Genomic DNA, 27680 nt, shown 5'->3' on the forward strand with positions numbered 1-27680 from the left:
CTTGGCTGTGGCTCGGAGGAAGCACTGGATGAACGACTCTGGGTTTCTGGCCAAGTTTATGGAGGCCTTGGGTCCCCAGAAGCCTGAAGACAGGGATTCTGTGTCCACCCTCATGATCTTGGCAGGCGTTCAATATGCTTTTGGGCTCATTTGTCACGGGTGCCGGTGGCTCGGGCGATAATTTGCCCCTCTCGCAGCCACTGCGTTTAAGATCAGCATAAACTCTGTGAAAACTACGTCAGTGGTCTTCAGATTTCTAAGTCCATCTTCTCTCTTCCCTCTGACAGAGTATGGGTGGGGGCTGCGGGGTGAGTAAGCTACATGGGTCTGCTTTTTAGCACTTTTCAATAGCTAAGCTTCTAATTTAAATGCCAGGAATTACTAAAGGCAGAATGGACATGCTGTGTGAGGAACGTGACTTAGGACAGTAAATTGCAAGGCTGATGGGAAGCTGGACCAGACCAGCTAGGGGTGCTCCCCTGGCGTCCCCCTGCGAGTGTCCTCAGCTCCTGAAGCCGGCCACGCGCCTTCTAAGTGAAGCCATTAAGCTCGCAGGAGAGTCTCTCAAGCCCGTAGGACATGTGCTTAAACCCTGATATTTTACTTGATCATAAATAAGGTTTCTACAGGGAAATGATCATCTTCGTGTTTCCTTAATTTGGAGGGTGGAGCACAGATTCCTCTTGCTTGCGCTTCGAAATATCACACTAATGTTGCTTGTTGGGTATTGCTTTGTGAATGAAACCATCTGCGGATATTACAAGTTCTAATTATTTAATTTCAGTGCCCAGTTACCCCCCTGAAAATGTCCAAGCCATAGCAACATCACCAGAAAGCATATCAATATCCTGGTCCACGCTTTCCAAGGAGGCCTTGAATGGAATTCTCCAGGGCTTCAGAGTCATTTACTGGGCGAACCTCATGGATGGAGGTAAGGGGTGGAGCTGAGCTTGGTGCCTACTTGGGAATCCAGAATGGGCCTGAAGACTTGGGGTGACTTTCCTCTCTTCTGCGCCATCTTGGCCCCCACTCGAGCCTCCTTCTCCCCGTCCGCCTCCTCTCTTCCCTCTTCCCTCTTCCCTCGGGTGTTTCTCTTGCAGCCGACCGCAAGGCCGGGCCCTGTTGGGTGCGCAGGGCTGAGAGCACCTTCTCTGCGGCGGTGGCAGGTCGGGACCCGCCGCCTGGTGTCCTGTATTCGCCCGGTCAGGCTGCGTCCAGCCCATGGGCATGAGAGGGGGCCCTGAGACACAGCCCCAAAGGAGAAAGGCCCCCAGGTCGACTCACCCCCACCGCGTCTGGCCCAGGACTTGGGGGGCTGCTCAGCGTCCTCCCCGCTCCCTAGTCCCCATCCCCGCCTGGCCCCCGCCCAGCGGGCCTTCCCGTCATGCCAGGACAACTTCAGCTCCCCTGGCCAGGGTGACCTGTGCGCTCTCGCCTCTGACCTGGGGCCCCAGAGCAATCCTGCCCTGCCAGGACCATCTGCACCGGCTCTGCCAAGCTGGCGCTGCACCCCCACCCCCAGGCTGCAGGAAACAGGCTCCGGGGCGCGGGCCCCAGACCTGGTGCTGGAGACCCTGCAGCAGAAGCAGCTGAGTCAGCAGCAGTGTTGGCGCTTCAGCTGCTGTGTCTGTCCTGACGCCTGCTCGGGCTGGTGGGCACCCCTCGTCCCCGCGCTGTCCAGGGCACCCTGGGGGGAGGGCGCCCAAGTCCAGGCGGTGTCGGGACAGGCACGTTCTCACCGCACACGGGCACACCACTGCACACGTGCACGCCACTGCACGCGGGCACACCAATGCACACGGGCACGCCACCGCACACGGGCACGCCACCGCACATGGGCACGCCACCGCACACGGGCACACCAATGCACACGGGCACGCCACCGCACGCGGGCACACCAATGCACACGGGCACGCCACCGCACGCGGGCACGCCACTGCACACGGGCACACCAATGCACGCGGGCACGCCACCGCACGCGGGCACGCCACCGCACGCGGGCACGCCACCGCACGCGGGCACACCAATGCACACGGGCACGCCACCGCACGCGGGCACGCCAATGCACACGGGCACGCCACCGCACGCGGGCACGCCACCGCACGCGGGCACGCCACCGCACGCGGGCACGCCACCGCACGCGGGCACACCAATGCACACGGGCACGCCAATGCACACGGGCACACCAATGCACACGGGCACGCCACTGCACGCGGGCACACCAATGCACACGGGCACGCCACCGCACGCGGGCACGCCACCGCACGCGGGCACGCCACCGCACGCGGGCACACCGCGCGCACGCCAAGCCCCCGAGGCCAGCGCGCCCGCGCCCCGCACGCCTGCACACACGCAGACACGCGCCGGCCGCGGAGCCGGTGGTGCCGCCGTCGCAGACCCCGGGTGTTCCGATGCGCGAGAGGGAAGGCGCTTGGCCGGGTCGGGCGCCCGGAGGGAGTCACCCCGGGCCGCCGCGCCTGCAGCGGGGCCGCGGGAAGCGCCTCTCGCCGCCCCGGGGCGCGAGGAGGGGAGGAGCGCCGGCCTGGCGTGAAGCGTCACTGTTTTAAAGAAGCTTCTTGCGGTGGAGTGGGCGTGAGCCCTGCGCGGGTTTACGTGCTCCTCGCTCGTGACGCCGACGGAACACTCAGCCGCCCATGCCCCTAACAACACCCCGGCGGGCTGTGGGGCCGGGGGCGGGGCTGTGGGGCCGGGGGCGGGGCTGTGGGGCCGGGGCGGGGCTGTGGGCCGGGGGCGGGGCTGTGGGGCCGGGGGCGGGGCTGTGGGGGCGGGGCGGGGGCCGGGGTGGGGCCAGGGACGGGGCTTTAGAGCCAGGGGCGGGGCTGGGGGGGGGGCGGGGCCGGGGGCGGGGCCGTAGGGCCAGGGGCGGGGCTGGGGACCGGGGGCGGGGCTGGGGGCGGGGCGGGCCTGCGCTGAGGCCTGCAGCAAGAGCATGCCTGGTGCACGCGGCTCCGCCCTTGGCTCTCTCTTGGCTTCCTTTTTTTTTTTTTTAAGATTTACTCATGCATACAGGAGCTGGGGTTCAGGTCAGAGGTGCGGGGGTGAGAGAATTCACCAGAGACAGAGTGGGGAGCCGAACAGGCGGATCCACTGACACCCACTGCCGAGGGGCGCAGGGGGTCAGGGGAGGTCAGCTGCGCATCAGCAAACATCTGACCCTGATTCTCATCAGTGCGGTCCCCTGAGGCGGATGAAGGACTGAGTTGCACTTGTTGCTTCCTTCAGAAAGAGGGGCTCCCCCGCCTCTCCTCCCACTGCCCCCTTCAGGAGCAGCCTCCCTGCGCCTCGCCCCCCAGAGCAAGAGGGAGCGAGTACCCCCTCTCGGAAAGTTCTCGCAGCCCGTCCTGCAGATTAAAGCAAAACAAATCAAACTGACAAAGCTAGAGGTCCGGCAGGTCACATGATCTCTCCAGTTTTCATGACCAGTTCCTGGCACACAGGAACCTCCCCTGAGCTGCTCCCCTCCCAGGGTGTGTGGGGTGTGTGGGGGGTGTTGTGTGTGTGAGAGGTGTATGTGTGTGTGTGGTTGGTATGTATGTGATATGTTTTGTGTGGGGGCTGTGTACGTGGCAAGGTCATATGGGTGTGGTGTGTGTGGTGTATGTGTTGGGGTGTGTCCATGGTCTGTGTGTGATGTGTTATGTGCGTAGCGTGTGCTGTATATGCTTCTAATGTGTGTATGCATGTGGAGCGTGTGTCTGTGTGCGTGACCACTGGCACAAGGTAGAAGTTTCTAAAACTGAAAATCTTGATGAGCTCTATACTTAAACTTTTTCCATTAACAATTGGGTTTTTATCCAAATCCAATTAACCTATATTATATACATTCGGGAATGAAAGTTGAAATAAAGACGACTAATGTAGTGGAAGAGACCTGGTGGTGGGTCTTCCTTCACACAGGAGAATTTCTATCCCATCCGGGGCCAACGAATTGTTGGCTTTATGAACACACAACCTCACATGGGCGTATAACCTCACATGAGCACACAACCTCACATGAGTGCACAACCTCACATGAGCCAGCACTTTTCTCATCACAAACCATCTGTGGAGACTCCAAATCTTGGCCCCTAAAAGGCTGTCACCTCCCCAGAAGACACTAGACCAGAGGCATCTTTTGGGGACTGGCCTCCTGACCAAGCACCAGGCCCCCAGAATTTGTCTGTGGTCCACTCAGCTTTGCATCAGGCCTTCGGCTCCCGTTCCATCCTGGGCTGTGTCTGTGACCTGTCCGGCCCTGGCTAGCGCTGCCTGGCAAGTGCACCAAGCCTCAGCCACTCCGGGCACTATTTTAAACTCAATTATTTTGCTCTGTCCAGTTCTACCCTAATGCTTTTGGTAACAAAAATTAAAACCAAAATAAAAGCTAATCCACATTTGTCATAATCACTAAATAGGTGGCATGAACTCTGACCCTTCATGCAATAGCCTGCAGGACAGGGAAAAGGAAGCAGGAGCAGGGAGAGAAAACCGGGGGGCCAGAAGCCTGTTAAACCTGGCGACGTGGTAGTTCCTTGGAGAGGCGGGGCCAGGAGGCTGAGGTCATTCCTGCAGATGTGAGGCGGGGCCGGGCTCAGGCTGTGGCCATGCTCTCCACCACTGTACGTGGCCCTGGGCCAGGTATCCACCCTCTCTGTACCTGAGTTTCCTCACCCGTTATATGAATGTGTTTGGGGATAACAGGATGGTGGATTGGTTAAGTGCGTTGGCAGGTGAACGGGGGTGCGCTTGGACAGGACAAGCAGGCTTGGAGCATTGGTCACTAGCTGGGATAACAGAGAAATTGACAGGCAGCCCTACTGCCTTCTTGTTGTTTGCAAAGGTGACCTTCACTGCGGCCAGCATCCCAAGAGGCCCCCCACCTCCTCCCTCCACCCACTGGATTTCTAAGTCAAACCCACCACGGGGCAGGTATCAGCCCACATCCCATATACAGTCACTAGCCTGGCATGCAGGGCCCCCAGGCCTCCCATGCTTTGGCTGCACCCTCAGGGCTCACCACATGCCCCAAAACCCCCAGAGCACAGCGCTATATCGTGTAGTATGCCGAGATGGGCGAGCAGAGCATTACACCCCTGGGTATGCTGAGCTGATCCCGCTCAGAGATCGGAGCATTTTTAGCCAACACCAAGTTTCCGACATGTCGACTGTCACTCGAGCAGGGACGAGAGGGTTCACTCCAGGTAAAAGGAGGAATCTGTGGAGCCACCTCAGCTCTGCTCAGCTGTTTGAGAAGTTAGCAACTTAAAAATATACTCATGCTAAAGTGGAGTGCGTTTAAAAGGAAAAGAAAGTAAGAAAAACAGCACCAAGCCTCGACTTGCTGCAGTTCTTGTACGAAAGGCATGATGGAGTGAACACAAGTTGATCCTCAGTTTCCTGGGGCTGGGTGCGAGGGCCATGCTTGCTCAGCTACTGCTGCGGGACTTCCTGGAGGCGGAAGCCACCTGCTGGCACTGGGTTTAGCACACTTACCTTGAAGTGCATCACTGCTTTCACACCGAGTTTGCGCCCCTGTTCCGGGGCCTGTTGGTGTGAACGATCCAAATCCCCACCTAGCGTGGGGGTCATGGCAAGACCCCACCCATCCCTTTGAGTCGCACAGGGCATGGTGCCGGCCGCAGGTGCCCCAGGGCTGGCCCGCAGGGGCAGCGGGAAGGCCGTCCACAGCCATCGCCCCATTGCCTTTGCTTATTTCTGTCCCGCAGAGCTGGGCGAGATTAAAAACGTCACCACCACGCAGCCTTCTCTGGAGCTGGACGGGCTGGAAAAATACACCAACTACAGCATCCAGGTGCTGGCCTTCACCCGAGCTGGAGACGGCGTCCGAAGTGAGCAGGTCTTCACCAGGACCAAAGAGGATGGTGAGGAGCGGGCCGGGGGCAGGCGGGTGCTCGCTCCTGTCTGGAGTGCAGGCTCCCGCCACGTGGCCGCGTTCCCTGCTGAGTGACTCCTGAGGCGCTTGGCCCAGCGAGCTCAGCGCGAGCTCATCAGGCTATTCCTGACTTGGCTCCACACCAACCCTTCGCTGCCCGCCCAAAATATTCCAGCGCCATTCAGACCGCTGACGTCCCGTGACACCTTCCCTGGACGGGTCCATTGTGTCTCTCTCCCCCTATCATTTTTCTCCTTTTTCCTTTTTGGCCAGGTATTATTTTAAACAAAAATGCCTTTCATCCCAGAGATTGCGATACCTATTTTGCATCCTGTTTTCCAATTCTACTGACTCCTTGGCCACTAAGTAGATGGGTTATTATATTCAGCCCTGAAAATTATGTAATGTCCCAAATTCTATTATTTTAGGCATCACCTGAGAACCAGTCCTTCCTCTGAGAGCTGCATGTGGATGTTTTACATTTTTTCAAGGATTCATGGTGATTGAGTGAAAATTTTTAATCTTAGCTCATTTTGTTTCAGACTATTCAGTTTCACTATTCCACACAATTTGCCCTTGGTTATGTGACTATTTTCCAAACCTACAAACAGTTTTTCAAATTAGTTTAAGGGAAAATTACAGGGGCCATACTGGAGTCTGTCTGAAGAGCAGTTTACATTTTGATACATTTCAGAGCTAATGGAAGGAAAATCAGTTTCCACCTTCATAAAGGAAGGAGCAACTGATGTCCAGCTGATTCCCCTGGGGAAACAAGTCAGAGCACAGGACTGTACAGTTCATGTGATGAATGGTGAAATAGAGCTCTCATCTCTATACCAAAACTTAAAGAAATGAGCCTGGAATGATACGATTTAAGATAAAATATAATAATTAGGTTGTATCTCTTGGTCACTGTAATATTTAGCAATTCTTTGTTTTAGTTGATTATTTCTATTAATTTGTCTTGATCTCATTGGATCAAGGGATTTTTACTCCACTTATCACCTAACCCCCCTCTGGGTCCTCATACACTGATTTATGCTCCCTTTTGTGTGATCTTTCCTCATGGGGTTCTTAGAAGTTTGTACACAGAAGTAGGACTCAGGTGAAACACCACTATCCCTAAATCCTGTGCTGATTTGATTTGCAAAATATTTTGTTTTCTTGCTGGACTCTGACCCTGGAAGCTGGGCAGGCTGGAGGTATCCCTGTTGCTCACAACCTCCCCAATACTGGGTTTAACGTCCGCCCATGTCCACCCATGGAAGCAAAGCTGGGAACTCATGTTCCACAGCCTGGATAGACTCTTCATCCTTTCTGTCCCTGACATCCACAGCACCACAGCATCCCAACTCATCCCCTGCTCTCAAACCTGACCCTGCTTCCTCCAGCAGCCCAGCTACCCACCCTCACATGTCATTTCCACTGTCCCTCCAGCCCTTCTTGCTTTACAACACCTGCACACACATAATCCTCATTGCCTTTAGTTTTTTCTAGAATACACAGGTAATTCTTCACAGGAATGTGTAGGTGTTGGTCAATTCTACTCAAAGAAATCGGATTATTTAGGCAAATCTGAAGTCAAAATGGCATGCCTGTGGGAGTTACATGTTTATAGAAATATCTACCAATCTACATCCTGAGTGAAGGCAGCCATAATTTAATTTTTTAAATGTGTTAAATAAAGAGCCTTGTCTAGATTTGGCTCTGTCACCAGCTGCTGTGGGACTTTGAGCACCTCATCTTATGCTGAACTAACTGTCCTTGTGTGCAAAATTGTCTTAATGATCAAAGTACAGAATTAAGATATAAAAAGTGGAGTGATGTGTGCAAACACCCAGCTTGTCACAAAGTGGGATGTCCTGACACTCGGTATTTGATTATTTGATCTTCACTCCTTCAGAGCGGAGGTAGAATGTTCTTTTGCCTTGCTAAGCAATAACACATATGTCACTGGAATTATTATTTAAAGAGCAGATTGATCAGCAGCATAGATTTTGACACCTGCATTTTTTTTCAGAAGAATGTACAGAAATCCAATCAGAAGATTAGGCTCTCCACCCCTCCTTATCGGCTGGCAATTTTGGATCAATTTCTAATTAATCCTCCAGTTTTAGAAACCAGAGCCTTCTTTCCCAAAACTTGACCCTGAGGTCCAAAATCCAATTGGTCAATCAGCTGTTCTCTGCCTTCATATCTGGTACTGATAGTGAATGGAGATGTGATTGGTTGTGAAAAATCCCTGCATTGGGTATACCAGTTGGCCCAGGGAAGAGGGGAAGAATTCCGTTTGTGCTGATGTATGAGACAAAAAGTGATTCAGAACCCAGTGTCAGTATTTACTTGGGATACATCAGCTGCGTTTTAAAAATGAAGCATAGCAGGGCCTCCCTGGTGGCACAGCGGTTGAGCGCTGGGTGCAAAGCTGCCCGCAGCCTCTGCAGCGCCGGTTCGATTCCCGGCTGCTCCCCGGCCACCAGAGGAGGGTCCCACATGGCGCGCAGACCTCTCCTGCCGCCCGCTGCTCCCCTCAGCAGTGTACTTTGGTCCTTCTGCCTGCTCTGCTCCCCGCTCTGGCTCTGGTGAATCCTCTTACCCTCCTGCGCTTCTGACTGTACCCAGTGCATGTATAAATAAAATAATTAATTAATTAATTTTAAAAAATGAAGCATAGCAGAGAGTAGGAAGGAGAGAAAAACTTGTGGAATAATGAACTTAGCTCCCAGACTCACATGAAAAATACACTATTTTAGAAATGGTAAATTGTGCCAGTTGACTTTGTAGACTCAGTATCTAAAGCAAATAGGCATTTGAATCGTTTCTAGAGTTCAATGCAATTTTGTACCTGCTTGGAAGAAGGAACAAAGGCTAATTCTCATAAGATAAATGTTTCACCAAATTAGGGATACGCATCCTATTTATTTATAGGTCTAGTATAAAGTCTTCCAATTCTGAAGTTTGGATTACGTTATGTAAAAATGGACAGACGGCCACTCAAATAATTGATACCGTTTTCTAAGCTCTTTCTCATAAGACACTGTTCCAGGCACAAAATCAACTTTCAGTTTTTATTTGTGTTCTTGCACGTAAAGAAATATGACTACATTAACAACAAACAGGGCGTTTTGCCCAAGACCAGCTCCGGCAAAATGTCGGGTCAGGTGTCCCTGAAAGGGTGAGACAGAGTCGGCCAAACTCGAGGACTGAGGGGAAGGGGGGTGAGGCAGACACAGACACTCTTTTCTGGTGCAAGTGTCTCCTGCTGAGGGTCTCAGTGGGTCTTTATTTATACGTTAAGGCAAGCAGTGGATTTATATCATCCTATGCATAGAAGCAAAACAGAAGCAATCAGTACATTCCTTTCCCACAGACATTTTGGTGCCTACGTGTTTTGAGAAAAGAAACAACCTTAAAAGTTAATAGATAATTAAAACTTAGACTCATTATTTCAGCCTAAACAACTACCTAAGACAGCTAATAGTCCTTGGTATATCCCTATCGCCAAGGCTACCATATCAGGAGACTCCTCTATCTATATGGCCTGCAGCTAGAGACCAGTTGCTTCCCGGTAATCAGTTATTAGAACTTTTTTCTACCTAGAAACTCCTAGCGTAATCAACTGTATGAATCATTACAAGGCTTCTTTACAGAACTTCCATATAAGGAAAATTGCGGCCAGCTCTAGGTTGCTTATCAGGCATGCCCTTGCACAATAATGATTTCCCATTGTCAAGTGGGCCAAATTATTCAGTGTTTAATTTTTAAGTAGTTTATTCTCCGTGCCATGTACTTACAATATTCTTATACGTATAATTTATTGCCCAATGTATTTGCTGAGAAGTTCTTTCTTATTCTGACCAAGAACAAAAAACAAATGGATGTTTTATCTTCAGCTCCATGGTGGGAGGCACAAGGAATCTTTGGCCCTACAGTGTGAGGCCCTTTTCTTAGCTGCTTGCCATCTTACCTGGCTGGGGCAGCAAGGCCCCCTGCAGCATTTCCCCCTTTTTTTGTTTTTGGCCATCATTTGCATAATTCTTAACTCAATTCGTAGTTGTCTAACAGCATGGAAAAGTAATTTGATAAACAATGGGAAGAGAAGTAGCATAAGCATGGTGACAAGCAATCCAATACCAACAGTAATAAATTATGGGAACCAGGCGGCCTTAGTGGTGTCGTGCTGCAAAGAAGCCAGGAAGGAATCAGCAATTTCGGCAGGAATGGAAGAGGAGACACAAGCTCAACTAATTGCCTTAATATCTTTCTGCAGAGAAGTAAGGTCCAGGGAAACATTCATGTTATTCTAAACACCCAGCAAATGATTTTTGATATTATTCTAAGAAACAGAAGATGAGTTATAAACATGTGGAGTAACACAAATCCATTTATAATCAGAGTGACATTGAGAGTAGTAATGCAGCAACACATTTTTTAGGACAATGTAAAGCCTGCTCTTACAAGTTGAAGAGCGTAAATACCAGAATCATCACACCATTGTTCCTCTAGATCTACAGGCAGTATAACCTAAGGGGGCTATGAACTATTACAAAGACATTTGGTCCAATGGTTGGATCAATACAATTAGTTAATAAACATTCTGAACTTGAGATGATCGCAAGCATAGCCATAAACATGTTTTCAGGGGTCACCGCAATACCTTGTCCGCCACGATTCGCTGTATCCGATTGGAGAGCTGTTTTCATTGTCCCCAAGTTGGCGGGTTGCCGCGCAGCATGGCAGTAGTTGAAGATGCAGCAGGACTGGTTGGTGACTCCTCAAACCGCAGTCGCTGAAAAGGAGGAACCAAGGTGTCAGCGGCTTCTGGAGAATGGGTGGGACTATGCTCAGGAGGAATAGTTAGAGGAGGTAAAGGCCTACGTGATTGTGGGAGAGGTGGGAGCCTGGGAGACATGGTGTTGAATTCAGCGTCCTGTGGGAAAACACAAGCATAGCCTCTCCCACAAGTTAAATGAATTAAAAAGATTTTTGAAGGCAGAGGAGGTGTAAGCAGGTGCATTATCTGTCTTAATAGCCTTGGCTTTTCTACATAAGCAAAACAAAACATTAAATGTTGAGACACATCTTTAAAGGCTTTTCCTATCTGAGCTGTAGCCATGATTAAATGAGAAAAGGTGTCTACAGAGACATGTACATAACTTAATTTTTTAAAGCTGGGAACATGAGGTTTTAGGAGGAGCTGCAACGTTAGGAGAATTAGTTTCTCTTGAAGCAATTCCTGATTTTTTTTTAAAGATTTATTTTTATTTATTTATACAAGCACTGGGTACAGCCGGAAGCACGGGAGGGTGAGAGAATTCACCAGAGCCAGAGCGGGGAGCAGAGCAGGCAGAAGGACCGAAGGACACTGCTGAGGGGAGGAGCGGGCGGCAGGAGAGGTCTGCGTGCCATGTGGGACCCTCCTTCCGTGGCCGGGGAGCAGCCGGGGATCGAACCGGCGCTGCAGAGGCTGCGGGCAGCTTCACAACCCAGCGCTCAACCGCTGCGCCACCGGGGAGGCCCCAATTCCTGATTTCTGAAGGCAATTTTTACTGAAATGGACTGTGTGGCCGCATGAAAAGCAGGTTCAGTATTAATTAGTCTTCTTTCCATCATATGAATAAATCGATCAAATAATGCAATATAGTCAAATTTTTAACACATATTATTGTTTCTCTTCAAACCCATTATTTGTAGGTTTTATAAACCAAGGCAAATAATTTACTTCCCCTCAAACCTTCTACAACTTACTACATACCCTCAATTTTAGCCTTTTTTTCTATTTTTCCACATTTTGGCACAACCAGACATTTTAATTTTAAGACAAAACTATTCTCCCTTCCCTTCTTTTTTTACTTAGTATCAGTCATCACTTGCTCTTCCTCTTTTCTTCAGACACCACTAAAACTTTCAGCAAACTATGGTGGTGGTTTCCTTTCAGTAGTCCAGAAGACAAGGAGGTGCTTTGTGTGTTCGCCACCCCAAAATGCTACTTTAAACATTGCGATTTTATTAAAATTGGCTCAAAAATAGTATGGCTTGGTTTCACTTGGTAAAGTTAATATGACTAAAAAAAATTTACACATATAAGTATATGTATATACACACGCACACACGCATACACACCTTTTTAATCAAGGAAGAAAAATACTTTAAAGACATACCAATTAGAAAAGGCATTAAAGTAAAAAATAAAAGGTCATTAAATTTTGAATGAGTTTTTGTTTACCACAATTATAGATCACGATCTCAAAATTTAGGATTTTTTTTATATGCACCATTTATAATTAATTCTCCGGAGGCAAAAAATAAAACCAAACAAAACACAAAAACAGACCAAACAGGCAAAGAGATCTCTTGATATACATTTAAAATTTTGGCCATGTGTATGTATTTTAAGAGATAGTTATTTTGTGTGAAGATACTGAGGTTTTTAATGAGTTAAAAGCTAAAATCTGTACAGAGAATAAGTGTCTAATCTTAATTATTACCAAAGACCTTGGGCTCGAAACCACAACAGTCATGGCAGTTTTTACTAACTTTTTTAGATAAAAAAATATGTTTTGAGTTTATATTTTTAAGAAATGATTGTTTGGCTTTAGGTTGTCAACGCTTTATCTCACTGAGAACAAGCATATTTTAAAAAATAAAAGAACACTGTTATTTTGAGAATGGGAGAAGAAGTAAATTTTTACAGTCTGTCTGTTTTTAGGCTTTTATCAAAATCTGAGGTTTAGAATTTAGCTCAAAAATGTCTGTATTATGACTTTATATTTTACCAGGTTAATTAGTTTTAACAAGAAACTTAACCTTTTACAGGTCCAATAAGTAAATTTAAAAGCTTTTATTTAACCAATAAGCATTTTGTATAGCTTGTTAGCAAGTCAAAGTAGCTCAGCAGTTTTCACCTTTGACAATTTAGACTTTAAAATCAGAAAAACACAGGGAAATAGAACTTTTTTCCTAGAATGAACCAAAATAGTTTTTTAAGGTGGACAATAGAAGAGTCCAGTCCCCCACAGAGGGAGGCAGTAGAGACCTGCCAGTGATCTCAACACTAGAGAAAAAGTCTAGTAGGCAGCTGCTTGTTGAGACCAGGGGCAGCCCCCACCCATCTGCTGCAGTGGGTTTACACTATTTTAATAAAAACCTTTTAGTCATATTATGGTCATATAGTCTCATATAGTCATATTTAACCATTTTCTATCACTTTTAACAATTGTGGATGAACTTTGAATACTATATTTTAGAAATACCTTTTTTATTTATTTTTTTCTTAAGAACAAATGGCAAAATTCTAGTGGGGGGAAACCTAGCCTCCTCCCCAAATAATTAACAGGAAAAGCTTGAAGCATTTCTTTTTCCATTTATAAGATCATGACACATTATCTCTTACTTGTTTTTGAGTTTTTATTTTTATCTCCTAAATTTTGCTGGAGCATTTGATCCTCTACGTCCAACATCTTTCTTAAACTAGAGTCCTAACCCCTTGCTGCCAGGATCCTAGAATTTTAAATTGTGTTATTAGGCCACTTATGATCTTTTTTTTTTTTTTTTTGTGGGACCCTCGCCGGTGGCTGTAGGCAGCCTCGCAACCCAGTGCTCAACCACTGCGCCACCAGGGGAGGCCCAGGCCACTGATGATCTTAAAAAGGAAAAACATATCACTTACTAGGACCCATATAAAAGTAGAATAAAATAATAATTAGATTAAAATAGATAAATATATTTATTTATATAAAATAGATTAAATAAATAAATATACTTGACAATAAATCAGATCAAAGGCTTAACCTTAATTAATGGATTAACCTTAAATTAAGATGTTTGTTTGAGAGCAAGTCTTCTGGAACCTTAGTCGCTCAGCCTCCATAAGGCTTCTTGGCCAGTATGCATGATCTCAGGTAGAAGCCCATACAGTCTTCAGTTCATAGGCATATTCTTGGATCTGTGATAAGTTCTCGAATTTCAGAATTTCTTGCCAAGTCTGTTCAACCAATGACAATTTGCAACTTTATTACTGCTGCAAAAACACAAGTGATTATTTGTGTTTTTCACTTCCTGATTTTGAACACAGGACAACAAACTCTGAATTCTAAAATGCTGGTGAAATCCTAATGCCATTTGATTTGCAGAGTTTATAATTACCATCTGAGCAAAACCATGGGGAAGGAGAATAGAAACAAAGCACAATCTACTATCTTCCTCCTCATTATTTCAATGCTGCCGGCATAAGGTAGTTCAATCCTGTTCTTTTCTGCAAATGTAAACATTGCCTATGTATAAAAAGAAATGACTTTGTTTAAGTTCAAATATTTACTTAGCACCTCCCTAAAGCACATACTGGAGGCACGTGGGGAGCAGGCCGGCAGGAGGCGGGGCATCTCATCTTTACGCCTCTGCTTCACCCCCCCACTCCCCCGTGGCTAACAGTCTCTTTGGTAGAATATCTGAAAGTAGAGCTAAGAGTGAGTGAAGAATAATAACCTGATATCAGGATGTCTCCAGACACACACACACACACACACACCCCTGTCCTGAGCCACACATTTGCATGAAGGCATGGACGGTGTGTTCCCAGGTGGTTGTGTAGCTGCACCTCAGTGCACCTTAAACACAATGGATTCTGTATGTGTGTCTGTCTGGTGATCACCAGCAGGGCTGTCCCTCAGTACACACCAAACGCACTATGTGCCCTGGGAGTCAGTGACATCAGCGCTGCAGTCCCGGGCCGGCGCTGTGGACGGCAGGCCCCCCACTGGCATCACACATTGGGATGACTGTAGACTGCAAAGGTCCCTCCACTGTGGTGACCCTCACGCAGGCTCCTGTGATATCCACAGGCTCCTGGGCCTCAGAGGAGCTCAGGGGCCAGTGAGGGTCCGTGGAGGCTCCATGCCTGCTGCTCGGCTCCACGTATGTCGCATGTTTATGCACGCGATGTTTCGGTTGGAGGGTGGTCTCCTCTGCAGATGGTGGAAGCCACCGCTCTAATGAGAACAGCGTCCAGAAACAGTGGGGGGGAGAGCGGGGAGAGAAGGGGCACATGTGCCCCTTGCACGGCCGTGACAACAACTGTGACTCTGTCCCCCCACATCGCATCAGGTGCTCATTGCTCAGGGAGGCCTCTGCGGGGTTCAGGGTTCAGGTAGAGCTGGCTGCTGTGGTGGTGCACAGAGACACACATACTGCACACACAGCACATGCTGCACACACAACACATGCTGCACACAGCACACAGTCACACACACAACAGTAACACACTGCATATAAACCACACGTATTGCACACAGCACACACATGCCGACAAGAGTAACATGCTGCATACAAACCACACAGAGTATACAGCATACACACACACGTCACACACAGCAGTGACACACTGCATATGTTGCGCACATGTGCACACACAACTGTAACATGCACTGTCTATAAACCACACACTGTGTCCAGCACACATACGTGACACACACAACAGTAACACATTGCATGCAAGCCACATGCATTACACATTGCACATATCACACACAACAGTAACATACTGCATACAAACCACACCTGCTGCATGCATCACACATGCACACACACGTCACACACACAACAGTAACACACACACACCCCTGGCTTTGTCTGATCACCAAGACCAGAAAGATGACGATGACAAAGATGGAGCTGAGTGTCCAGTGGTCATTCAGCCAGACTGTTGTCACACTCAGACCCAGGCAATAACTGTTTCCCATCACTGACTTCCACGTTTTGCTCTGTGGACATCCATCTTCTGTGCCGCACAACAAATCACCGCACACTCAGCACCTCCGAACAATAAGCTCATCAGCTCGCCATTTCCAGGCCTGCCACATTCAGGTTCCTGGGGTCACCTCGGGCCTCACAGGCTGGCACGCGAGGCCAGGGCTGTGTGCTCCTCCGAGGTGGGTGCTCTCCCAAGCGCTCTGGGTGGCGGCAGGACTAGGCCCTCGTCCTGTCTCCTGGTGGCCCCTCCGCACACAGCGGTCCATATCGTCACGGCCCATGCAGCATCTCTGCTGCCTCAGGTCTCTAGCACTTCGACCTCTGACCTCTCACCCTCTCCGGAGGGTCTCACCCTATTAAGGCCCCACAGTGGGGGTGGAGCTGGGGACGCTGCATGAGCCCTGAGCTCAGGCCAGGCCAAGGTCGTGCAGACAGCTCCTGCAGGGTGCTTGTCAGTTCAACCAGTTCTATCTAGAATCGAAAATTCACTCAACAATGGCCAAGAATCGCCACCAATGGCCTAAGCTTGCCTAAAATTTCTTAAGAACAGAGCAGATGACCAAGATGGAGTCTGAAGGCTGGAAACATGTCGCAGACACTCTGTCCTGTGCCACCTCTGTCTTCTGTAACTCCAACACGTGGCATTTGTAGCTCGCACAGTCACAAGTGTCCTTTAGAGACGTGTGACGTAAGGAATGATGGTTATGAATGGCAGCTAGAATTTAGCCAGCCCTTGCTGTGTGCAGAGCTCCCTCTGGATTCTTACAGAGGTCTCTCTTGTAACCCTAGCAGCAAAACTACAAAGAGGTGCAGAGATCGCCCCGACTTCATGAAGGGTGGAACTAAGGCCTATCAGTTAATGAACTTGCCCGGACACAGCACTTGGTGGCCGAGCTGGACAAAAGCCAGCAGGGGGCGCAGGGCTCACACTTGAACCCTTGGTGTCATCCCCACCAGAACTAACCTTTTAAATTCTAACTCTTAAAATTCTGGCTCAGAAATCCAGAAAGCTTCTCAGAGGGTCTTCTTCCTCCAAGCATCTGTATCAGTGTAACTCTGTATACAAACTTCTCATCACCCTGCAAGGAAAGATCATACAAGAGGGATCACAAATCAGTGTATTTGGAGCCGAGGGGTCCAGGTGAAGTGTGGCAAAATTCCTTGATGTTAGTGGAAATAATCAGTTAAAGCCAAGAATTGCTAAATTTTATGGTGATCAAGAGATACACCTTAATCGTGGTATTTTACCTTAATTCACGTCAATATATATTTAATCTGTAATCATTTTACTAAGCAAATGACCAAGCTTATTTTGTTGAGTTTTGGGGAAAGAGATTGGCGTTCTCAGCCACCTTTTGTTGCATGAAATGGGCCATCTTGGGCCATCTGCAGTTTCCAGTGGAAGCTTCTCATTCGCGGGCAGAGGCACCGGGAGGAGCTTGGCTGGAGAGAGGACCTTTCAGTTCCTAGGCCACTGTGGCGATGGGGACCGGAACTGGGGCTTCCTTGACAGAAATGCATTGTCTCGGGTTCTGGGGGCCTGCAGAGCAGTGCGGGCAGGCGAGGTTCCCCGAGAGGCTGGGAGGGAGGCTGCTCCAGGCTCCCCAGGGCTGCCCCTGGCCTCCCTCAGCTGGTAGAGGGGCGTCTTCCTTCCATGCCTGTCTTTCTACCCCAACTTCCCTCTTCTGTAGTCAGGACACCAGTCCTGCTGGGTTGGGCTGGGCCCAACCTACTGGCCACATTTTAACTTGACCACCTCTGCAGAAACCCACGTCCAACTAAGGCCCACTCTGCGGTCCTGGGCTTGGGCTTCAGTGTCAGGGTTTGAGAGGGGGCGAGGAGTCTGCCAGGCGGGGCCGGAGAGCCGAGCAGGGAGGGGGCCACAGAGGAGGGCACGGCACAGGCAGAGCCGCGCGGTCCTGACTGACTGTCACCTCCAGTCCCAGGCCCTCCGGCGGGCGTGAAGGCAGCGGCGGCCTCCGCCTCCATGGTCTTCGTGTCCTGGCTTCCCCCGCTCAAGCTGAACGGCATCATCCGGAAGTACACGGTCTTCTGCTCCCACCCCTACCCCACAGTAAGTTGGTAAATAACCACGTGCCTTTTGGCATCTCCCAGAAGGAGCCGCGGGGGCTCATCTGGGCAGTTTGTTCCTTTGCTCGCCACCTACTTGTGTCTCTCCAGTGGTTTGATTTTCCCCTGTTGTCTCCACACACAAAGCCCTGTCCTCACTTATACCTCATTTGAAAATACACTTCTGAATCATTATAAGGGACACAGTTGTCTAGAATTATTGTTTATTTGGTGAGTGCCCACAAAACTGCCAGCTGCTTACCCAGATCAAGGCCCACAGGCCTTAATTGTGCCCTAATTGACGGCTGGTGGACAAACCTATTGATTTTGCTGTTGGACACTCATTAAACTGCCCCCCACCCTCCCTGGCTCTCCCCCCACCTCCTCCCTCCCTTCCTGGCTCTCCCCACCCCGGCCTCCATGGCACCCGGCTCCCGTCCTCGCTGCGTCCTCCACGGGGCAAGCCACTGGCAATGAGGGGCCTTCAGGAGGCGCTGGACCCCCACTGGCCCCAGCAGCTCCCCCGCGGGGAGGAGCTGGAAGTCAGAGTTCTTAGTCTTCAGAGGGGGGTATTGTTCACGGCACTGCCAGGTCGTGCGCGCAGAGCCACGCTGTTTCTTAGACAAAGGCATCTCCAAATGAGGAGTTTAGAGAGAAGCAAACCAGGGTGATCGAGGGGTGCGGGTGTCCACACAGCAGCGCTGTGGTCTGTCTGGGCGGCGCCCCGCGGGTCTGTCCGGGGACAGGCGAGCCCCAGCGCCCATGGGCATCTGTGGCGCCAACTCGCAAATTAGCGCTGGTTTTGTTGTGGCAGAATCCACATCACACAAGAGGTGCCGCGTAGCCCGTTCTCAAGTCTCTGGATCTGTGGCTTTAAGCGGGGCTGCGCACCCGGGACCCTGCACCCCAGGCCGTGCTCCCTCCTGGAGGGAGACCCGTGCCGTGAAGGGCCGACTCTCCTCGCGCATCCCGGTGCCGCCGCCCTCAGGCTCTCTCTGAGGTGGACACATTGGGGCCCGGGGTGGGGCGAAGCCGGCCTGTCCCTCCAGAGGGCTCTGGCTCAGATCGAATTCCCTTTCCGGTTAAGGCTGAATGTACCCCAGAGCTACTTTATGAATCTCAAATTAAAGAGATGCACGTTCCCCAGGCCGGGTTGGAGGAGCCTGCAGGGAGCGCGATCTCTGGGAGAGGGGGCGGGGAGGGGGCAGGGAGTGGGCTCTCATAGAGGTCAGACTCTGCAGAGAGATGCCCATGCCGGGCCACTCCGGCCTCTTGGGTGTCCACGCAGCCCCTCTGGAGCTGAAGCCAAGGTTCTGAGCAGTGGTCAGAGCCGGCTCCCAGAACTTGTCCGTGGGTTCCTCGCGTGGCTCTAAATATGCAGTTGGTTCCCACCTGCTGGATCCCAAGGTCAAGGCCCAGAGCTGCTCAGCAGATGCAGCCGTGGAGGGATGGAGGCTCCGCGGGGTCCTGCCCTCCTAACACCCTGCGGGACTGCGGTCTTCTCACTGTCCCCGCCCACCCTTGGCAGGTGCTGGGCGGCGCCTGCCTCTGCTGCCCACCTCGCCACGCGCCTGTTTGCTGCGGGACCCAGGTTGGTTACCACGGCTCTCCCGCGGCTAGGGTAGCGCGCAGGGGCACCTGTCCTGCCCTGCCCCCGTCTGGTCTTCAGCCCTGAATTAAAAGCCCCAATCTGGCTTATTGGATTAGAGAGGAGAGGAGACCCCCCCCCCATGTGTAGACACTGGGGGCCACTGTGTCTCCATCCTCCCAGCCTGCAGGCCTTGCTCTCCAGGGAGCGCCGTTGTGGAGCCGCCTGGAGGGCCACACCCCTATGTCCCCACAGAACAATGGGCCCTGACCCTGGAGCTTCCCAGCAAGTCCCTTCCCGAACCAGCGTGCCCATGTCAGACCAAGCAGGAGGGCGAGCCTCTCACCTCCCCTGAGCTTTGCAGCCTCTGCAGGCTGGCTCTGCTGCCTTTTGACCGTGTCGAAAAAACCACTGTAGACCTAGAAAAGTCACACGGCCTGGAGGTGGCCCCGGCTGTGGCTTCTGCAGGGAGGCTCGGGCCCAGAGCCGTTCTCCACCGCGGAGGTGAGCCCAGAGGAGTTAATCCCCCCCAGGAGGCACGTTGCTATTCATCTATTTCAAATGTCATTTAAGGCCTATTTTTTAATAGATTTAATTTTTTCAGAGCAATTTTAAGTTGACAGCAAAATTGAGCAGGAGCTACAGCGATGCCCCATAGGAGGCCTATTTTTAAAATAAAATAATACCGTTGCAAGTGCCGATCAGAGAACCCATCCATTTCAGAGCTGCAAACTTGAGAACCCATCCATGATTCATTTTCCACCTGGCATTAATAAGAAACTATAAATTGCCAGGGGGGAGGATTCCCCCATCTTCACTTGCTGTTATCTAAAGTCAGAGAACTGGAAAGGGGTGCAGGGCAGCGCCGGGGGCGTGTGGCGGCGGCCTGGGCGGCTCAGCCAGCAGAGGGCAGCCGCCGCGGCTCCCCGGCTCCTGCCTGCAGGGTTTTCCTGTGAAACGATTTCATGGTTGAATGTGGAACGTGGCAGGATAAATGAGGACACAGTCTCCGCTGCCGTTGGTCTTCTTTTTAAGAGCCCTTCGGCTAACCTTGTGAGGAAACTTTTCTCAGGTTCCCCAGTTGCTCTCCCTTCCCCGTGAAAGGCCCTGGATAAAACGCGGGGCTCCCTGACCGCCCACCCCGCGGCCGCCGCCTGGGCAGTGGCCGGCTGCTCTCCACGCCGCTCAGCAGGAGCCAGAGGGACTTGAGTCCTTGCACGAGGCCAGATGAGAGGCGGAATTAATCTGCAGACGGTGTGTCTGATCCTGGGGCCGCATGAAGGGCGCCGGCAGCACAGTCAGACCCCGGCCTGCCCAGCAGACGCCACGCAAATTCCCAATTCCGTTCGGTCCAGGGCCTCCTTCGCAGGCGCTGTGAACGGTGGCTGCTGATCCTGACATACAATAGGTCTGAGTGGGCAACTCACACGTTGCTGTCAGCCGCGGGAATCTGAGAGAGGACGGACGAGGGGCCCGGGAGGAGCCCCTGAGCGGGCTCCCTGCCTGGTCTCTTACTGTGGAAAAGCAGTGGCAGGACGGTGTCTCCTGTGATACTCAGTGGCACGTGGCTGCAGAGACGTCTTTCCAGCGCCAGCTCATGCTCAGGGCCCAGGACCGGGAGCTGGGATTGCACGAGCTTCTCCTTAGTGAAGCAGAAACGCAGGAGGCCTCAGACAGCGCCGTGAGCCTCGCCCGCTGTGCCAGTCCGAGGACGGGCCGACCGGCTCCTGCCCGTGCAGCTGCGGCTGCGGGAGCCTGCGGGTGTCGCGGGAACTTCTTCTCCAAAGAAGACTTGGGGCAGCGCGCCCCTCCACCGTGCGGCCCACACTTTCGCTGAAGCGATTCTTCTAGCAAGCAAGGAAGGGAACTTTCCAAAAAAGGGAGCAGGAGAGTTGCCCCCAGACACGCCTGGTAAAACCCCTGCCGGGCTGGGCATGAGAGAGCGACCGACCCCGGAGGCCCGGAGCTGGCCGGGGGCCTCGGGTCCAAGCTGCGGGGCAGCGGCGCCGCCGGCTGCCGTGACCGTCTCCCTTGAGCTCCCGCCCGCCAGCCCGACGCCTCTTCCTGCTGCTCCGCTCACCCGCGCTGGCCTGACTGTCGCGCTGGGCTGCACAGCTCCTGCTTCTGCGTTCCCGCTCTCCCAGCTTCCTTCCCCTCCCGTTCTTTCTCTTTGTTGTTCTCTCTACTCCTTGTCTTTAAACGCAGGCATTCCCCAGGCTCTCCCTTGAACCCCTTTTCTGGGTATCCTTTGCGAACCCCGTGGTCACGGAGCCTCTGACTTCAGCAGTCGCCTGAGGCGGCGTCTGGTGCTTTTGTGGGTAACCCGGGCGGTTACAGAACCACCCAGGGCTTTCTTCCCAGCTCCGCATCCACGTCTGCCTGGAGACCCGCTCTGCCTCCCCACGGGGTCACGGCCTCCTTCTCCCCACTCCTGCGGCTGCTGGCCGAGCCCGACATCTCACACTGTCCTCTGTCCCCCGAAACCTTGAAGTCTCCTCTGACTCGTGTTCTCCCTTCCGCTCACTATCAGACTGACCCGCAGTCATGTCTTCCTCGCACGGCAAACCCAGGCAGACACCCCCCGGGGCAAGCGGAGCCGGCCTGACCCGGCCGAGTCGCACAGGCCGAGTCTGGGAGTCAGCGCAGCGGCCTGGTCTCCGGCGACCCGCCCCAGGGCCCCCCTCCCGCACGCCCGCTCGTGAGCTGTGGGGGCTGCGGGTTTCGGTCACTCCAGGAAGGGCCCGGGTTCAGGACAGAGGAAGCGTCTCCAGAGGCCTGGACATCGGCACTAAGTGCCCCCGCACCGCTCACTGGCCTCATGGGTCCCTCCCCCACAGAACCAGGACAGGAGCGGGGCAGGCAGGGGACCGATGGCCCTGAGCAGCGCCCCAGGGTGCAGGCCTCCCTCGGGAGGGCGGGGACACCAGGCCCCCGTCTGTGTGGGGCGGCAGCGGGCACTGCAGGGCGGCCCGAGCAGGAGACACGGCACAGCTGAGGGGCGGAGCGGTGGGTCCTGGGCGTGCCCGCAGACCTGACTGGGAGCAGGGGAGACTCTCCTGCGGGGGGACGGCGTGTCGCAGCTCAGGCAGCTCTGGCAAAGGGACACCCCGCGGGGAAGTTTCTCTGGGCACCTCTGTTATCCCTTCTCTCCCGCCATCCCCACCGCCTGTCACCGGGAGGGGCGCCCCGCCCCGGGCCCGCTGTCCAGCCATTGCCCCGTCTGTGGTGATGGTCCCTTCACATTCTGGGTCACGTTGTGCCCTCTCCTGGGTGACGTCTGCCTCCTGCCCTCTGGTGGTGTTCAAATCCTCACTGTGGCCCGGATGATTTCCAGTGCCGCTCCAGTGCCAGCGCCACCCTGGCTCATGTTGTCTTGACCTTCCCCACCCAGCATCGTGCCAGGCCACGCCCGTGTGAGCACGTGTGAGCGCGTGTGAGTGCGTGTGGGGTATGTGAGAGTGAGTGTGTATGTGTGAGTATGTGTAGGCGTGCGTGAATGTGTTTGTGAGCGTGTGAGAGGGAATATGAGAGTGTGTGCATATGTGTACATGTGTATGTGTGTGTGTCTGCAAGTGTGGGAGCATGTGAGAGGGAATATGAGCTTGTACATGTGAATGTGAGTGTTTGTGGGAGTGTGTGTATGTGTGTGTGAGTGTGTGTTTGTGAGTGTGTGTATCGGGTCTTCCTTGTCTTTTCCTCTCACCCTCCCACATGAGAATGCTTATTCTTAAGGCTCAACTCAAGTGCTATATTTTTATGCCACCATTTTTGGGAGCCTGCTAAATATATCCTCGCCACTAGGTGCTAAATCCTTCAGCCTCTCGTTGCTGAACTAGTTTTTTCATGACTCACTGTAGGAAATGCACTTTTATGATCACATCCAGGACACATACCCAACAAGAGCTTCGTAAACGAAACTCACACTGACCGTCTGCCATGCACTTTGGTATTTTGGGTCCTGCCGGCTCTTCCCTGCTCTTTCTGACCGGCATGACCTACTAAATGGCTTCTGTGATCCACATTTAAGGACCCGTCTTCCATCAGTGAGTCCTGGTGACTGTGCGGGAGGGTCGGTCTTAATAACGTCCCTGTGCAGTCTGGCCAGGGCCCCCAACTTAGAAGCTGAAGATGGTCTGTCCCCCCCAGCGGCTGAGCCGGAGCCCCGGACAGCCTGCCGACCGGGGAAGGCGCTTCCCCTTGCCTTGGGCTTCAGCTCCCATCACACACCCATTCTCTCGTTGTTAGAGGTCCCACTGGAGGCTTGTTAGCTGTTCCAGTGCAGGAATCACAGTTGGTTAGAAACCACTGTTATGCCTGAAAAAAAAACCCGGATTTATACTGAAATTGAGGATGTTCCGCAAACGTTGTGTTGAATTAAATTTTATGGATCGGGACTGTGAGTCCCCCGATAGAGGCAAAATTGTGCGATGAAGTCCCTGCTGAATGAGGCAGGGAAGTTGTGCTCTGTGCTTTGGGGTTCTTCCTGTCCCAGAAGGAGGTGGGTATGAAAGTCTGGGTCTCAGTGACCGGCTTGGAATCCCGTGGCGTGGAAATCCGCCCACAGCTCTCGTAATGGCGCAGCTCTCTTTCCTGCGGCAAAGCTGCGCATCAAAAAGACGCCCAGAGTCATCTCAGGAGGGCAGCCGTGTCCCCAGGCCACGCGTGCGGCTGACTAGCGCCGAGCTCCTCCACGTGGTGGGCAGGCGAGGGCCCACCCTGCTCCTGAACACCCTCGTGCAGGGGGCTCAGCCCCTCGTCACCTAGTGCCGGCGGCCGGAAAGGAGAGGCCGGAGAAGTGTCCCTGAGACAAAGCTACATCCAGTCTCCCCAGACATGGGAAAACCAATGCTGGGTCTCATAAAAAGTTCCTGGGGAGGACATTCTAGAAGCTTCCTTGGAAGTCCTTCAGTATTCCAGGGCCAGGTCTGATGGAAGGTGGTTCGTCTTTAAGTTTTTCGTGCAGCTACTTGTTATTCTCTGACTTGGGAGAAGGGGGAGCCCCACGCCATCCTTTATAACCCGGTCCTCACAGTGGCCGCCCTCCCCTGCACCCTGCCCTCAAAGAACCACCGGTAACTGCTCAGCCTCCTGTGGACTATGTGATCGTCTTCAGCCATCACCCAACTTCGTGGGCATCGAGTGAAACTGCCCAGCCCCTGTGTGGGCCAAACCACGGGTGACGTGTGCTGGGCAGTTGGGAGAAAGCTTTAAAATCCTGAGCCCAATCTTAAACTTTATGGAGAAAAGAGGAAGAGAGACATTTGTTCCACTGGCATACGCAGAAATAAGCCCCAAAACGCCTTTGGAAGTCCATTCCCACAAGATCGCCCGCCCAGTTTGGCAGGGAAGTTGCTGCAAGCGGACATCTTCGCTCCGCGATGCTTTCGTTCAGTCTGCCGGGTGCTGGGACTTCCTCAGGCTGGTCCCTGCTTCTCCAGGCGGGTCCCTGCTGGGACCCTCAGGATAAAATGCCCTTTGACCAGCTCGCTTTTAGGGCCTTTGAAAGACCCCAGCTGTGAAGCATCTCACCTTGTCTGCTTGGACTGACGTGAACGTGCAGTTCTAGTAATGAAACGCGTTGGCTTCAGAGCTTTTCCAAGTGGGGCAATGAAGATGCCGACTTTCCCAACGCCGTGGTCTATGTTTGCATTATTTTTATTGCTAGGAATGGCCCCTCTCACTTATTTCTTGCTTATATGTGAGACATTATGTGACGCTGAGCTAGTTCTGTGCGGATTCTGTTGGCTCGATGGCAGCGGTCTCGTTAAATTGATAAAACGCCAACAGCGCGATCGCTGCGTGGCAGACAGCAGGACGCCGGGGAGGGCGAGCAAAATCGTAGCACACGGAGGTGAAGGAGCTAGAAAGACACTGGGAATGTGAGGTCCCTGTCACGCCAGTTCTGTTGGGGGCCAGCACCCCAATCCTGAGCAGTAACCAGCGCGTAGTAGTTTCATGCCTTTCTTGGACATCAACTTCCAGTCACTTGCTAAACATTATAACAATAACCTTTAGATTGAGGAGACCAAAAAAATCAAACACCCAGTGTTTGGCAGCCCCTTTTCAAAGCCGTGATGAGTCATGAAGAGCCGCTCAGGTGATCTCAGTCAAGCGCAGAGAAGCCCCCGGCCCCTGGCAGAAATATGGAGCTTGGCTTCGCCCCGCTGGCCAGCCCTGCCTGTTCCCTCAGGACATGCTCTGTGCCATCTTAACTTATCTTGGAGATGGAAATCATCAGCTAAAACAGAAATTAGATCAAATTGCATTTAAACACAGAATTTTAAAAACAGGCAAATCTACACTGATCCGGCAAACAGTTTATTCTTGGTGTAATCCCGGCCACTTCTCTGCCACCAGGCAGAGCCTGTGTGCTCTGGAAGCGTTGTCACCCTGTAATTAAAGAACTCTCCGTTTTGTTTATTCTGCTCTGGGGGAGGTTTTCTAAGTCACTGCTGTGAACATGCTATCTGCAAAATCAGAGCATCCAGGCTTTTTTTTAACTGCTTGTTAATAATTAGACATGAAAGCTTCTTAAAGCTCCGTATTTCTTTGATAGAATTAGTTTTTCATTAAAAAGTTAATTGAAATTTTTTAAAGTGGAATGCTTTTTATACCCATCAGGCACGCTGACTAATTTGATCTGAGCAGCCTGCAACTCCGTCATCATTCTCGACACGTTTTTTCCTATTGAATTCAAATGATTTCTAGGTCATCACTGAATTCATACAACAGGCATTTTCCCAGCGTGTTCCAGTAAGTGACTGGGGGTCTCAATTCTGCATTGTCCCTCCTGGAATCCCCAGGGATAAAAGGGGAGAAGCGGGGGAGAGCCCTTGGGAAGTCCCGTCCGTGCAGGAAGCACCAGGGAGAAGGTGCAGGACCGTACCCCAAAGGGCACTAGAGAGAAGGACCACAAAGGATGTGCAAACGAGGACAGATATGGCGCAGGTGAAGGGAAGACGACAGGGCTTCACATGTTCACTGTTGACTGAAATCAGTGCGGGATTTGGCAATGAATTCAGCCACTATTGGAAAAGCATCCAGTTCCATAGAAATGACTACGGAGCATTTTAAGTAGCTCATTATGGTTCATGTTATCATATGGCTGGTTAAAAAAAAATATCTGAGCTATGGAAGCAAAATTATTACCCCGGTAAGGCAAGGCAAGGATAATTCTAGAATGGAGGCAGGCCTGGAGGACACTGTCCAGGGCTTTTCTTTGTCTTTTTATTTTTTTTAGTATCTATCCTTTCTCATTTTTTTTTCCTAAAAGTGCCATCACTTTACATCCTTGTTAATATTTTGGGTCACAACGAAGCAGGCGCGGTGACCCAGCAGCCTTCCCAGGCTTGGCGGGCACAGGGTCCAGGTCTTCAGAAACCCATCCCCCTGCCCTCGACCTCAGGCAACAGCCGGGGGCACAGAGCCTGCAGGAGCTGCCTGGCTTGGGTGTCACCACCTTCAGACCATTACCTGTATGTTCCTCTCCTGGTACAAGTGGAGGGGGCAGACATGTCCCAAGTCTTATAAAAAACACTGGCTCAAGTATTTTTTTACTTAAATATGTCAAGTTTTGGTTTATTTCCTGAGCATTTTGCAAATATTAATATTCTGTGTCTTCAACTACAACAGGATGGTTTTAAAAAGGGAGTTCAAAGGACTCTGCTTCTAGTTATTAGCAGGCATTTATCGCAGCCCTGCCAGCCTCCTTTTAATTCAACCTCCATTTACCCAGCCATGAGCACTTCTTGTTCCCTGGGGCCTGGAATTTGCTTTTTAAGCCACATACTGGAGATAAGCTCAATGCAGGCCTGTGAATTCAGACCAGGCCAGCTACTGAGGTGCTGTTACCCTGAACAGGCACTAAGAGTTTTAGCGTCAATTTCCCCACCCCAAGCCCGAGGATAGCTCCACAGGCCAGCACAATTATGTGAGGCCCCAGAGTCCTGTCCCTCAGCCGCCCCCACTCAGCACGCAGCACCCAAGCCCCCTCCAGGGGAAATCCAGCAAGATGGCGTCTGTAGGGGCATCTGGTCCGACAGCTCAGTAGATTGAAATGATGCTGATTTTTACATCAAACACCATATTTTTAAATTAGTTCAGATAACTTCCAGTATTAAAATCATATAAAGCGATTATTTAAAATAAGAAATGCAAAGTTTATATTCTCAGCATATGTCTCAGCAGAACCCCCAAGTCTTCCCTCAAGAACACGTGGGTCTTCTCTGTGACGTGACACCAGCTGGACAGAGAACTCCACACTTCCCGTTCTCGTGATGGACGGAGAAAGAAATAACTTGGTGACCAATTAAAGCCACTCCAGTTAAGGGCAACTCAATAATAAATGTTGTTAACTCTGAATTCTGATAGAATCGTGTTTAA

General features: G+C 51.7%; 1 protein-coding gene across 1 annotated transcript in view; it reads left to right on the forward strand.

The window, feature by feature from the left end:
* The window catches only part of DSCAM (DS cell adhesion molecule), a 433598-nt gene that overhangs the window by 345224 nt on the left and 60694 nt on the right, over positions 1-27680 (forward strand). Inside the window, exons 18-20 of the mRNA XM_037524927.1 lie at positions 785-931; positions 5727-5882; positions 17581-17714. Coding sequence (XP_037380824.1) covers positions 785-931; positions 5727-5882; positions 17581-17714 — 437 coding nt within the window. The remainder of the gene's footprint in view (positions 1-784; positions 932-5726; positions 5883-17580; positions 17715-27680) is intronic.

The sequence above is a fragment of the Talpa occidentalis genome, unplaced genomic scaffold (assembly GCF_014898055.3).
Source record: "Talpa occidentalis isolate TD23 unplaced genomic scaffold, MPIMG_talOcc4v2.1 talOcc4.4, whole genome shotgun sequence".
NCBI lineage: Eukaryota > Metazoa > Chordata > Mammalia > Eulipotyphla > Talpidae > Talpa > Talpa occidentalis.